This window comes from Coregonus clupeaformis, unplaced genomic scaffold (assembly GCF_020615455.1).
Source record: "Coregonus clupeaformis isolate EN_2021a unplaced genomic scaffold, ASM2061545v1 scaf0178, whole genome shotgun sequence".
Lineage (NCBI taxonomy): Eukaryota > Metazoa > Chordata > Actinopteri > Salmoniformes > Salmonidae > Coregonus > Coregonus clupeaformis.
Window position 1 is genome coordinate 396,362 of NW_025533633.1, and position 15,236 is coordinate 411,597.

Sequence of the window (15,236 nt, forward strand, 5' to 3'; positions counted from 1 at the left end):
AAAGGACATCCAGCCAACTTTACACAACTGTGGGAAGCATAGGAGTCAACATAGGCCAGCATCCCTGTGGAACGAGTCCATGCCCTGATGAATTAAGGCTGTTCTGAGGGCAAAAGGGGGTGTAACTCAATATTAGGAAGGTGTTCCTAATGTTTTGTACACTCTGTGTATATTGTATTCCAGGTTTGAATAATGACCATGTTATATTCCAGGTTTGAATAATGACCATGTTATATTCCAGGTTTGAATAATGACCATGTTATATTCCAGGTTTGAATAATGACCATGTTATATTACAGGTTTGAATAATGACCATGTTATATTCCAGGTATGAATAATGACCATGTTATATTCCAGGTTTGAATAATGACCATGTTATATTCCAGGTATGAATAATGACCATGTTATATTCCAGGTTTGAATAATGACCATGTTATATTCCAGGTTTGAATAATGACCATGTTATATTCCAGGTATGAATAATGACCATGTTATATTCCAGGTATGAATAATGACCATGTTATATTCCAGGTTTGAATAATGACCATGTTATATTCCAGGTATGAAAAATGACCATGTTATATTCCAGGTTTGAATAATGACCATGTTATATTCCAGGTTTTAATAATGACCGTGTTATATATCCAGGTATGAATAATGACCATGTTATATTCCAGGTTTGAATAATGACCATGTTATATTCCAGGTTTGAATAATGACCATGTTATATTCCAGGTTTGAATAATGACCATGTTATATTCCAGGTTTGAATAATGACCATGCTATATTCCAGGTTTGAATAATGACCATGTTATATTCCAGGTTTGAATAATGACCATGTTATATTCCAGATTTGAATAATGACCATGTTATATTCCAGGTTTGAATAATGACCATGTTATATTCCAGGTATGAATAATGACCATGTTATATTCCAGGTTTGAATAATGACCATGTTATATTCCAGGTTTGAATAATGACCATGCTATATTCCAGGTTTGAATAATGACCATGTTATATTCCAGGTTTGAATAATGACCATGTTATATTCCAGATTTGAATAATGACCATGTTATATTCCAGGTTTGAATAATGACCATGTTATATTCCAGGTTTGAATAATGACCATGTTATATTCCAGGTTTGAATAATGACCATGTTATATTCCAGGTTTGAATAATGACCATGTTATATTCCAGGTATGAATAATGACCATGTTATATTCCAGGTATGAATAATGACCATGTTATATTCCAGGTTTGAATAATGACCATGTTATATTCCAGGTTTGAATAATGACCATGTTATATTCCAGGTTTGAATAATGACCATGTTATATTCCAGGTTTGAATAATGACCATGTTATATTCCAGGTATGAGGGCCAGAGAGACCAGCTGGCTCAGCAGTCCTTCAACATGGAACAGGCCAACTACACTATACAGTCCCTCAAGGACACCAAAACTACAGTAAGAACTGTCACTAACTACACTGTAACTACACCATAACCCAACTACACCATCCAGTCACTAAAAGGACACTAAAACTACAGTAAGAACTGTTACTAACTACACTAGGAACTACACCGTAACTACACCATAACTATACTATAACTACACTGTAACTACACTACACTATAACTACACTAACTACATTATACTAACTATACTATAACTACACTACACTATAACTACACTACACTATAACTACACTAACTACATTATACTAACTATACTATAACTACACGAACTACTCTATAACTACACTATGACTACACTATGACTACACTGTACCTACTATAACTACACTAGCTACACTATAACTACACTACACTATAACTACACTAACTACATTATACTAACTATACTATAACTACACTACACTATAACTACACTAACTACATTATACTAACTATACTATAACTACACTACACTATAACTACACTACACTATAACTACACTACACTATAACTACACTAACTACATTATACTAACTATACTATAACTACACTACACTGTAACTACACTACACTATAACTACACTACACTATAACTACACTAACTACATTATACTAACTATGCTATAACTACACTACACTGTAACTACACTACACTATAACTACACTACACTATAACTACACTAACTACATTATACTAACTATACTATAACTACACTACACTATAACTACACTACACTATAACTACACTACACTATAACTACACTAACTACATTATACTAACTATACTATAACTACACTACACTGTAACTACACTACACTATAACTACACTACACTATAACTACACTAACTACATTATACTAACTATACTATAACTACACTACACTATAACTGCACTACACTATAACTACACTAACTACATTATACTAACTATACTATAACTACACTACACTATAACTACACTACACTATAACTACACTACACTATAACTACACTACACTATAACTACACTAACTACATTATACTAACTATACTATAACTACACTACACTGTAACTACACTACACTATAACTACACTACACTATAACTACACTAACTACATTATACTAACTATACTATAACTACACTACACTATAACTACACTAACTACATTATACTAACTATACTATAACTACACTATACTATAACTACACTACACTATAACTACACTAACTACATTATACTAACTATACTATAACTACACTATATTATACTAACTACACTATACTATAACTACACTACACTGTAACTACACTAACTACATTATACCAACTATACTATAACTACACTATATTATACTAACTACACTATACTATAACTACACTACACTGTAACTACACTAACTACATTATACTAACTACACTATAACTACACTATATTATACTAACTACACTATACTATAACTACACTACACTGTAACTACACCATAACTACTCTATAACTACACTACACTATAACTATACTATAACTACACTATAACTACACTAACTACATTATACTAACTATACTATAACTACACTACACTGTAACTACACTACACTATAACTACACTACACTATAACTACACTAACTACATTATACTAACTACACTATAACTACACTATATTATACTAACTACACTATACTATAACTACACTACACTGTAACTACACTAACTACATTATACTAACTACACTATAACTACACTATATTATACTAACTACACTATACTATAACTACACTACACTGTAACTACACCATAACTACTCTATAACTACACTACACTATAACTATACTATAACTACACTACACTATAACTACACTAACTACATTATACTAACTATACTATAACTACACTACACTATAACTACACTAACTACATTATACTAACTATACTATAACTACACTACACTGTAACTACACTACACTATAACTACACTACACTATAACTACACTAACTACATTATACTAACTATACTATAACTACACTACACTGTAACTACACTACACTATAACTACACTACACTATAACTACACTAACTACATTATACTAACTATACTATAACTACACTACACTGTAACTACACTACACTATAACTACACTACACTATAACTACACTAACTACATTATACTAACTATACTATAACTACACTACACTATAACTACACTACACTATAACTACACTACACTATAACTACACTAACTACATTATACTAACTATACTATAACTACACTACACTGTAACTACACTACACTATAACTACACTAGCTACACTACACTATAACTACACTACACTGTAACTACACTAACTACATTATACTAACTATACTATAACTACACTACACTGTAACTACACTACACTATAACTACACTACACTATAACTACACTAACTACATTATACTAACTACACTATAACTACACTATATTATACTAACTACACTATACTATAACTACACTACACTGTAACTACACTAACTACATTATACTAACTACACTATAACTACACTATATTATACTAACTACACTATACTATAACTACACTACACTGTAACTACACTAACTATATTATACTAACTACACTATAACTACACTATATTATACTAACTACACTACACTATAACTACACTACACTATAACTACACTAACTACATTATACTAACTACACTATAACTACACTATATTATACTAACTACACTATACTATAACTACACTACACTGTAACTACACTAACTACATTATACTAACTACACTATAACTACACTATATTATACTAACTACACTATACTATAACTACACTACACTGTAACTACACTAACTATATTATACTAACTACACTATAACTACACTATATTATACTAACTACACTATACTATAACTACACTACACTGTAACTACACTAACTATATTATACTAACTACACTATAACTACACTATATTATACTAACTACACTATACTATAACTACACTACACTGTAACTTCACCATAACTACATTAGAACTACACCATAACTACACTACACTATAACTAGACTACACTAACTACACTGTAACTACACTACACTACACTGTAACTACATTAACTACACGAAAACTACACAACACTATAAGTATACCATAACTACACCATAGCGACACTACACTATAACTACATTACACCGTAACTACACCGTAATGACACTAACTACACTGTAACTACACCGTAATGACACTAACTACACTGGAACTACACTAACTACACAATAACTGCACTGTAACGACACTACACATAATTACACTAACTAACCTATAAATACACAGTAACTACACTAACTACACCAATAACACTGTAATTACACTAACTAACCTATAAATACACAGTAACTACACTAACTACACCAATAACACTGTAATTACACTAACTAACCTATAAATACACAGTAACTACACTAACTACACCAATAACACTGTAATTACACTAACTAACCTATAAATGCACAGTAACTACACCAATAACACTGTAATTACACTAACTAACCTATAAATACACAGTAACTACACTAACTACACCAATAACACTGTAATTACACTAACTAGCCTATAAATACACAGTAACTACACTAACTACACCAATAACACTGTAATTACACTAACTAACCTATAAATACACAGTAACTACACTAACTACACCAATAACACTGTAATTACACTAACTAACCTATAAATACACAGTAACTACACCAATAACACTGTAATTACACTAACTAACCTATAAATACACAGTAACTACACCAATAACACTGTAATTACACTAACTAACCTATAAATACACAGTAACTACACCAATAACACTGTAATTACACTAACTAACCTATAAATACACAGTAACTACACTAACTACACCAATAACACTGTAATTACACTAACTAACCTATAAATACACAGTAACTACACCAATAACACTGTAATTACACTAACTAACCTATAAATACACAGTAACTACACCAATAACACTGTAATTACACTAACTAACCTATAAATACACAGTAACTACACCAATAACACTGTAATTACACTAACTAACCTATAAATACACAGTAACTACACTAACTACACCAATAACACTGTAATTACACTAACTAACCTATAAATACACAGCAACTACACCAATAACACTGTAATTACACTAACTAACCTATAAATACACAGTAACTACACCAATAACACTGTAATTACACTAACTAGCCTATAAATACACAGTAACTACACCAATAACACTGTAATTACACTAACTAACCTATAAATACACAGTAACTACACCAATAACACTGTAATTACACTAACTAACCTATAAATACACAGTAACTACACCAATAACACTATAATTACACTAACTAACCTATAAATACACAGTAACTACACCAATAACACTGTAATTACACTAACTAACCTATAAATACACAGTAACTACACCAATAACACTGTAATTACACTAACTAACCTATAAATACACAGTAACTACACCAATAACACTGTAATTACACTAACTAACCTATAAATACACAGTAACTACACCAATAACACTGTAATTACACTAACTAACCTATAAATACACAGTAACTACACTAACTACACCAATAACACTGTAATTACACTAACTAACCTATAAATACACAGTAACTACACCAATAACATTGTAATTACACTAACTAACCTATAAATACACACTAACTACACCAATAACACTGTAATTACACTAACTAACCTATAAATACACAGTAACTACACTAACTACACCAATTACACTGTAATTACACTAACTAACCTATAAATACACAGTAACTACACTAACTACACCAATAACACTGTAATTACACTAACTAGCCTATAAATACACAGTAACTACACTAACTACACCAATAACACTGTAATTACACTAACTAGCCTATAAATACACAGTAACTACACTAACTACACCAATAACACTGTAATTACACTAACTAGCCTATAAATACACAGTAACTACACCAATAACACTGTAATTACACTAACTAACCTATAAATACACACTAACTACACCAATAACACTCTAATTACACTAACTAACCTATAAATACACAGTAACTACACCAATAACATTGTAATTACACTAACTAACCTATAAATACACACTAACTACACCAATAACACTGTAATTACACTAACTAACCTATAAATACACAGTAACTACACTAACTACACCAATAACACTGTAATTACACTAACTAACCTATAAATACACAGTAACTACACTAACTACACCAATAACACTGTAATTACACTAACTAACCTATAAATACACAGTAACTACACTAACTACACCAATAACACTGTAATTACACTAACTAACCTATAAATACACAGTAACTACATTAACTACACCAATAACACTGTAATTACACTAACTAACCTATAAATACACAGTAACTACACTAACTACACCAATAACACTGTAATTACACTAACTAACCTATAAATACACAGTAACTACACCAATACCACTAATTACCCTGTTACTACCCTGTTACTACCCTGTTACTACCCTGTAACTACACAGTGCAGATTTATCTTCATTCTGGACACAATCAGGTTACTGAAAGTGCATACAGTGTCTGATGTCATCAGCATTCCGCCTTCAAGTCTCCAGAAAACGTGTGTTTTGCGAGCGAGAGGCACCTTTCATTATAACGTTGGAGGAAATACGTTCCTAGCCTTTGAGGAACGTGTTTGCTGGCCTCATAATTGCTAACCAGCTATCTATGTTTGGCTAGAGTTATGCTAACCCGTTTGCAATCCCTTTAGCTGTGCTTGCTAGCTTGCTGGCTGGCTAGCTACAGAGGTTAGCTGGCTAGTTAGCTACAGTAGTTGGCTACTGCCATGAAGTTGTTGTTGTATTATCAGATTTAGCGTGTTCCACCGTTTTCTAGAATGCATACTGGCATTTGAATATAGCGCGGGAAAAGGGAATCTGGACACACTGTGGACACGGTAGACACATTTACATGTAGGTGTAGACGCATGATGTGTTCAGAACTCCATGATCAGAATACAAAAACTGCTTTAACTGTCATGCCTCACACTACAATCTGTCTCAGTTCAGTTCTATTCTTTCCCACAAGCAGCGTAACATGCAAGCAAAGCAGTGGGAATGGGTTTGATCAGTACTTGACTACTTGTCAGCCGTGTAATAGTACTCCTTTGTGTTGTTGGTTCCCAGGTGGAGGCTATGAAGATTGGAGCTAGAGAGATGAAGAGGGCTTACAAGGACGTGAAGATCGATCAGATTGAAGTAACACATTTCATCTCTTGATATCAGTTACCTCACATTATAGGCTGTACAGCTTCTTTATGATGTGGTGTAGGACCTACAGGATCAGCTGGAGGATATGATGGAGGACGCCAACGAGGTGCAGGAGTCTCTGAGTCGGAGCTACGGAACTCCTGAGATAGACGAGGACGACCTGGAAGCAGGTAGGGGTGTGTCTAACAGCAGGTAGGGGTGTGTCTAATAGCAGGTAGGGGTGTGTCTAACAGCAGGTAGGGGTGTGTCTAACAGCAGGTAGGGGTGTGTCTAATAGCAGGTAGGGGTGTGTCTAACAGCAGGTAGGGGTGTGTCTAATAGCAGGTAGGGGTGTGTCTAACAGCAGGTAGGGGTGTGTCTAACAGCAGGTAGGGGTGTGTCCTAACAGCAGGTAGGGGTGTGTCCAACAGCAGGTAGGGGTGTGTCTAACAGCAGGTAGGGGTGTGTCTAACAGCAGGTAGGGGTGTGTCTAATAGCAGGTAGGGGTGTGTCTAACAGCAGGTAGGGGTGTGTCTAACAGCAGGTAGGGGTGTGTCTAACAGCAAGTAGGGGTGTGTCTAACAGCAGGTAGGGGTGTGTCTAACAGCAGGTAGGGGTGTGTCTAACAGCAGGTAGGGGTGTGTCTAACAGCAGGTAGGGGTGTGTCTAACAGCAGGTAGGGGTGTGTCTAACAGCAGGTAGGGGTGTGTCTAATAGCAGGTAGGGGTGTGTCTAAAGAGCTGGTTGATGTTGTTGTGTATTGTCAGAGCTGGATGCCCTTGGGGATGAGTTGTTACTGGATGATGACAGTTCCTACCTGGATGAGGCTTCCTCTGCCCCCTCCATCCCAGAGGGCAGACCCAACAACAGTAAAACCAACAAGGTAAGACACAGCCCTGGCCTGCTCAGAGCCCTGACCTCAACCCCATCCAACACCTTTGGGATGTGCTCAGAGCCCTGACCTCAACCCCATCCAACACCTTTGGGATGTGCTCAGAGCCCTGACCTCAACCCCATCCAACACCTTTGGGATGAATTGGAACGCCGACTGCGAGCCAGGCCTAATCGCCCAACGTCAGTGCCCAACCTCACTAATGCTCTTGTGGCTGAATGGAAGCAAGTCCCCGCAGCAATGTTCCAACATCTAGTGGAAAGCCTTCCCAGAAGAGTGGAGGCTGTTATAGCAGCAAAGGGGGGACCAACTCCATATTAATGGATGTGATTTTGGAATGAGATGTTCGACCAGCAGGTGTCCACATACTTTTGGTCATGTAGTGAACGTATACAGTGCATTCGGAAAGTATTCAGACCCCTTGACTTTTTCCACATTTTGTTACTTTACAGCCTTGTTCTAAAATTGATTAAATTATTATTTTTCTCATCAATCTACAGTGGGGAGAACAAGTATTTGATACACTGTCGATTTTGCAGGTTTTCCTACTTACAAAGCATGTAGAGGTCTGTAATTTTTATCATAGGTACACTTCAACTGTGAGAGACGGAATCTAAAACAAAAATCCAGAAAATCACATTGTATGATTTTTAAGTAATTTTTATTTGCATTTTATTGCATGACATAAGTATTTGATCACCTACCAACCAGTAAGAATTCCGGCTCTCACAGACCTGTTAGTTTTTTTTTAAGAAGCCCTCCTGTTCTCCACTCATTACCTGTATTGACTGCACGTGTTTGAACTCGTTACCTGTATAAAAGACACCTGTCCACACGCTCAATCAAACAGACTCCAACCTCTCCACAATGGTCAAGATCAGAGAGCTGTGTAAGGACATCAGGGAAAAAATTGTAGACCTGCACAAGGCTGGGATGGGCTACAGGACAATAGGCAAGCAGCTTGGTGAGAAGGCAACAACTGTTGGCGCAATTATTAGAAAATGGAAGAAGTTCAAGATGATGGTCAATCACCCTCAGTCTGGGGCTCCATGCAAGATCTCACCTCGTGGGGCATCAATGATCATGAGGAAGGTGAGGGATCAGCACAGAACTACACGGCAGGACCTGGTCAATGACCTGAAGAGAGCTGGAACCACAGTCTCAAAGAAAACCATTAGTAACACACTACAACGTCATGGATTAAAATCCTGCAACGCACGCAAGGTCCCCCTTCTCAAGCCAGCGCATGTCCAGGCCCGTCTGAAGTTTGCCAATGACCATCTGGATGATCCAGAGGAGGAATGGGAGAAGGTCATGTGGTCTGATGAGACAAAAATAGAGCTTTTTGGTCTAAACTCCACTCGCCGTGTTTGGAGGAAGACGAAGGATGAGTACAACCCCAAGAACACCATTCCAACCGTGAAGCATGGAGGTGGAAACATCATTCTTTGGGGATGCTTTTCTGCAAAGGGGACAGGACGACTGCACAGTATTGAGGGGAGGATGGATGGGGCCATGTATTGCGAGATCTTGGCCAACAACCTCCTTCCCTCAGTAAGAGCATTGAAGATGGGTCGTGGCTGGGTCTTCCAGCATGACAACGACCCGAAACACACAGCCAGGGCAACTAAGGAGTGGCTCCGTAAGAAGCATCTCAAGGTCCTGGAGTGGCCTAGCCAGTCTCCAGACCTGAACCCAATAGAAAATCTTTGGAGGGAGCTGAAAGTCCGTATTGCCCAGCGACAGCCCTGAAACCTGAAGGATCTGGAGAAGGTCTGTATGGAGGAGTGGGCCAAAATCCCTGCTGCAGTGTGTGCAAACCTGGTCAAGACCTACAGGAAACGTATGATCTCTGTAATTGTATGATCTCTGTAATTGCAAACAAAGGTTTCTGTACCAAATATTAAGTTCTGCTTTTCTGATGTATCAAATACTTGTTCTCCCCACTGTATACACAATATCCCATAATGACAAAGCAAAAATAGGTTTTTAGACATTTTAGCAAATGTATTTAAAAATAAAAAACGGAAATATCACATTTACATTTTTTTTTTTTTCGGGGGGAATGGATCAGCTTAATATTGCAGATAGATTGTATCTTCTATCAATGTAATTGTCTGCATCACTTCCAATCCCCCATGTTTTTTTTTTTTTTTTTTTTTTATATATATATATTTTTTTTATATATATACTCCCCTTTATTACTTTTCAACCCCACCATCCTTTCCCTACTTGGAGTAAATTAGTGAACAACAATTCCCAGGCCTCTACTTCCGGTCTATACTTACTATCTACACCTTATGGACACAGTTAATTTTACAATAATTCTATTATATATATACATATATATATACATATACATACATACATACATACATACATACATATCATTATTATTATTATTATTATTATTTATTTATTTTTTGCTCCTGAACTACTTCTACTCTCAACCTCTCCGATCGTTTTCATGATGTCCATCCGGTTTGCTTCTATATGCCATATCTTTCTAACTGTGCTCTTTCCCAAAAGCTCCCAACATACAGCCTATATACTTATTATGGACACAGTATGCTTTACATTATTAGCTATCTTTGTTATTATTTGTTGTTATTTGTTATTAGTCCCATCCTTCAACTCTATTCAATACCTCCCATCTATCTCTTAACACCATCCATATCGGATTTCTATTTGCCATATATATTTCAACCGTACTGTGATGTTTTACAAAAGTTCTGAACCTTTCTATTCTCATTGCTTCTACAGATTGAGAGTTAAAAATAAACAGCTTTGCTAAAAGTATTATTATATTATTGATTGATTGACTATGGCTTTTCAGATCACCCAGTAATGCTATCTGCAAGGTTAGTTCCAGGTAAATATTGCAATCCTTTAGCCATTCCTGGACCAGTGTCCAAAAACAAGCTACAAATGGACAGAACCAAAACAAATGGTCCAATGATTCCGTCTCTTCACAGCAAAATCTGCAGAGCTGGGAAGATTGTATCCCCATATAAATAACATTCTATTGGTAGCAAGGATTTTGAAAATTGGCAGGCTTAAGAAAGAGAATAGGTCTCCAGATAGCAGACTGATGTAAGAAGGCAGATTGTGTATATAATAATTTAAATTGAAAGATTCTAATTTTTGAATCCGGTGTCGTTTTGCGTGTCAGTTCATAAACACTATGCCATGGGATCGGTACATCAAAGATCTCTTCCCAACTATTTTGCAATCTATATGGGACGGCTGTCAATCCTTTGGTCCTTAAGTGAAACTGATATATTTTTTTATTTATCACAGTTTTCCTTAACCAATTATGTTCTTTAATGCAAGGCCGACAGACAAGTTCCTTACTTTCTCCCCCTTCCACTTTCCTCTTCCATTTTTGCGGTAAAGCTGCCATTATTTGGTTGTAATTTTGGGTAGAGCAGACATTTCCATATGTTTTTGTTAGCTGCATGTGCTGTCACGGTTCCCTCAGACAGAACCCAGAAGCAGACCAGGACAAGGAGAGTTGAACGAAGGTGAGGGTTTATTACAGATTCAAAAAAGGTGCAGAATAATCCAGGGACAGAGCGGGCGGCGTGGATGAGTTGTTGAGGGTGCAGTTGTTGGTCCAGTGATGGCTCGGCAGCCGCCGACCATCAGGCAGAGGTAGGGTGAAGGTTCCGGACGAGTGACTGCAGATGGGACAAAAACGGAGGTAAGTAAACCAAAAAAACCAACAAGGTACAAAACAACAAAACTAACGCTAGACGCTCTAGGACTGATACTCTGACAAAACCTACTGTTCATGGCTAACGATCCGGCAGGAACTGGATGTTCGGCCAGAGCCTAAGAAGGGTGATGATCAGGACCAGGTGTGCAGATTGCTGATGGGATGCAGGTGCGGAAAACAAGAGCGCTCCCGGAGCGTTCCCGAACCCTCGGGAAACTGGAGATTACGAACAGGAAAAACTAGTCACCAGACAGGACCCGACTCAGACAGCCGGGATCGTTGCAGTACCCCCCTCCGGCAAACGCCACCGGGCGGACTCCCCGGAGCGCCAGGATGGAGGCGGTAGAAGTCACTGATGAGGTCCGCATCTAGAACCTGTCGCCGCGGAATCCAACTCCTCTCCTCAGGGCCATACCCCTCCCAGTCCACGAGATACTGGAAACCCCGGCCCCGCCGTCTGGAATCCATGATGCGACGCACCGTGTAGGCAGGACCACCTCCGATCATCCGAGGAGGAGGAGGAGGAGGCGGAGGAGGCAACAGAGGACTGAGGAAGACAGGCTTGAGGCAGGAGACATGAAAGGTGGGATGGACTCTGAGCGTCCTCGGTAGTTTGAGTCGAACTGCCACTGGATTGATCACCTTCTCCACCACAAACGGACCAATGAACTTCGGTAACAACTTCCTAGACTCAGTCCGTAACGGAAGATCCCGTGTGGCCAACCAAACCCTATCTCCGATGGTATAGGTGGGAGCCTGGAGCTGATACCGGTCCGAAACTCTAAGGAGTGCCTTTCTGGCCCGATGCCAGGTCCGGTGGCAACGACGAATATGGGCCTGAACAGAAGGCACTGAGAGCTCCTTCTCCTGAGAAGGAAACAGGGGAGGTTGGTAGCCATACAGGCACTGGAAGGGAGACATCCCAGTGGCAGATGTAGGAAGAGTATTGTGGGCATACTCAACCCAAGGCAACTGAGAGACCCAGGAGGTGGGGTTGGAAGAGACCAGACAGCGTAGCGTGGATTCCATCTTCTGGTTGGCTCTCTCCGCCTGACCATTGGATTGGGGGGTGAAAACCAGATGTGAGACTGACTGTAGCTCCAATGGCCAAACAGAAGGACTTCCAGACAGCAGAGGGTAAACTGAGGGCCACGGTCGGAAACGATATCATTGGGCAAACCGTGGACCCTGAAAACCTCCTAACCAGGATCTCGGACGTCTCCGAGGCAGAGGAAGCTTGGCAATTGGCACAAAGTGGGCGAACTTGCTGAATCTGTCCACGATAGTCAGAACGACCGTGTTCCCCTCAGAAGCGGGCAACCCAGTGACGAAGTCCAGGGCCAGATGCGACCATGGTCGCCGGGGAATAGGAAGGGGGGTGAAGTAGTCCAGAGCTGGGCCGATTGGTACTCTTATTCTGCGCACACACTGGACAGGCAGCAACAAACCCCCGAGTATCCTCGGCCATGGCAGGCCACCAAAAACGTCTGCGAAGAAACGCCATTGTCCGAGCCACGCCAGGGTGACAAGCCATCTTGCTGGCGTGGGACCATTTGAGGACAGCCGGACGAACCGACTCAGGCACAAACAACCGACCGGGTGGACCGTTACCGGGACCGGGCTGAGTCCGAAGGGCCGCCAGCACCTCCTCCTCAATCTTCCACATAACTGCTCCCACGACGCAGTTCCGGGGAGAATTGTCTCGGTCTTGGACCCACTCTCCTCCGTCTTGGAGAACATCCGGGACAAGGCGTCCGCCTTGCCGTTCTTAGATCCAGGTCGGAACGTCAGGGAAAACTTGAATCGTCCGAAAAACAACGCCCACCTGGCCTGACGGGAGTTGAGCACGTTTAGCCGATTGCACGTAAGCAAGATTCTTGTGGTCAGTCCAGACAATAAACGGTTGCTCCGCCCCCTCCAACCAGTGGCGCCACTCCTCCAAGGCAAGTTTCACCGCGAGAAGCTCCCGGTTACCCACATCGTAATTCCTCTCCGCAGGCGAAAGGCGCGAGAGTAGTAGGCGCAGGGATGGAGTTTACTGTCCGTGGAGCATCGCTGCGACAGGATGGCGCCAACTCCCCACATCAGACGCGTCCACTTCAACGACGAACTGACGGGCCGTGTCCGGTTGAGAGAGAATCGGTGCGTTGGTGAATCGCCTCTTCAAATCCAGAAACGCACGATCCGCCTCCGGATTCCACTTGAAGGTCCTGATACTGGAAGTCAAGGCAGTTAATGGAGCGGCCACACGGCTGTAATCCCCGGATGAATCTGCGGTAGAAATTCGCAAACCCCAAAAAATCTCTGGAGCTGCAATCTCGTACCGGGCTGGGCCCATTCCAGAACCGCTCTAACCTTCTCCTGGTCCATCCTAATCTCTCCCCTGGAGATGATGTACCCGAGAAAGGATGTCGTGTGGGCGTGAAACTCGCACTTCTCGGCCTTCACGAACAGGCGATTCTCCAACAATCGCTGCAGAACCTGCCGGACATGCTGGACGTGGTCGGAAGGTTCCTTCGAGAAGATCAGAATGTCATCCAGGTAAACAAACACAAAGAGACCGATCATATCTCTCAGGACGTCGTTCACCATACTCTGGAATACCGCTGGAGCATTGGTCAGTCCAAACGGCATCACCTGATACTCGAAGTGACCCATCGGTGTATTGAAACCCGTCAACCACTCGTCCCCCTCTCTGATCCGGACCAGGTGATACGCATTGCGTAGGTCTAGCTTGGTGAACACCGTAGCACCCTGTAAGGAGTCGAAGGCAGAACTCATCAAGGGCAGGGGATACTTGTTCTTGACCGTGATGTCATTCAACCCCCGATAATCAATACACGGTCGAAGAGAGC

At 39.9% G+C, this 15,236-nt stretch overlaps 1 protein-coding gene across 1 annotated transcript in view; it reads left to right on the forward strand.

Moving 5' to 3' along the window:
• The window catches only part of LOC121556157 (charged multivesicular body protein 5-like), a 36,930-nt gene that overhangs the window by 14,686 nt on the left and 7,008 nt on the right, over positions 1 to 15,236 (forward strand). Inside the window, exons 2-5 of the mRNA XM_041870047.1 lie at positions 1,374 to 1,467; positions 7,709 to 7,780; positions 7,854 to 7,962; positions 8,539 to 8,654. Coding sequence (XP_041725981.1) covers positions 1,374 to 1,467; positions 7,709 to 7,780; positions 7,854 to 7,962; positions 8,539 to 8,654 — 391 coding nt within the window. The remainder of the gene's footprint in view (positions 1 to 1,373; positions 1,468 to 7,708; positions 7,781 to 7,853; positions 7,963 to 8,538; positions 8,655 to 15,236) is intronic.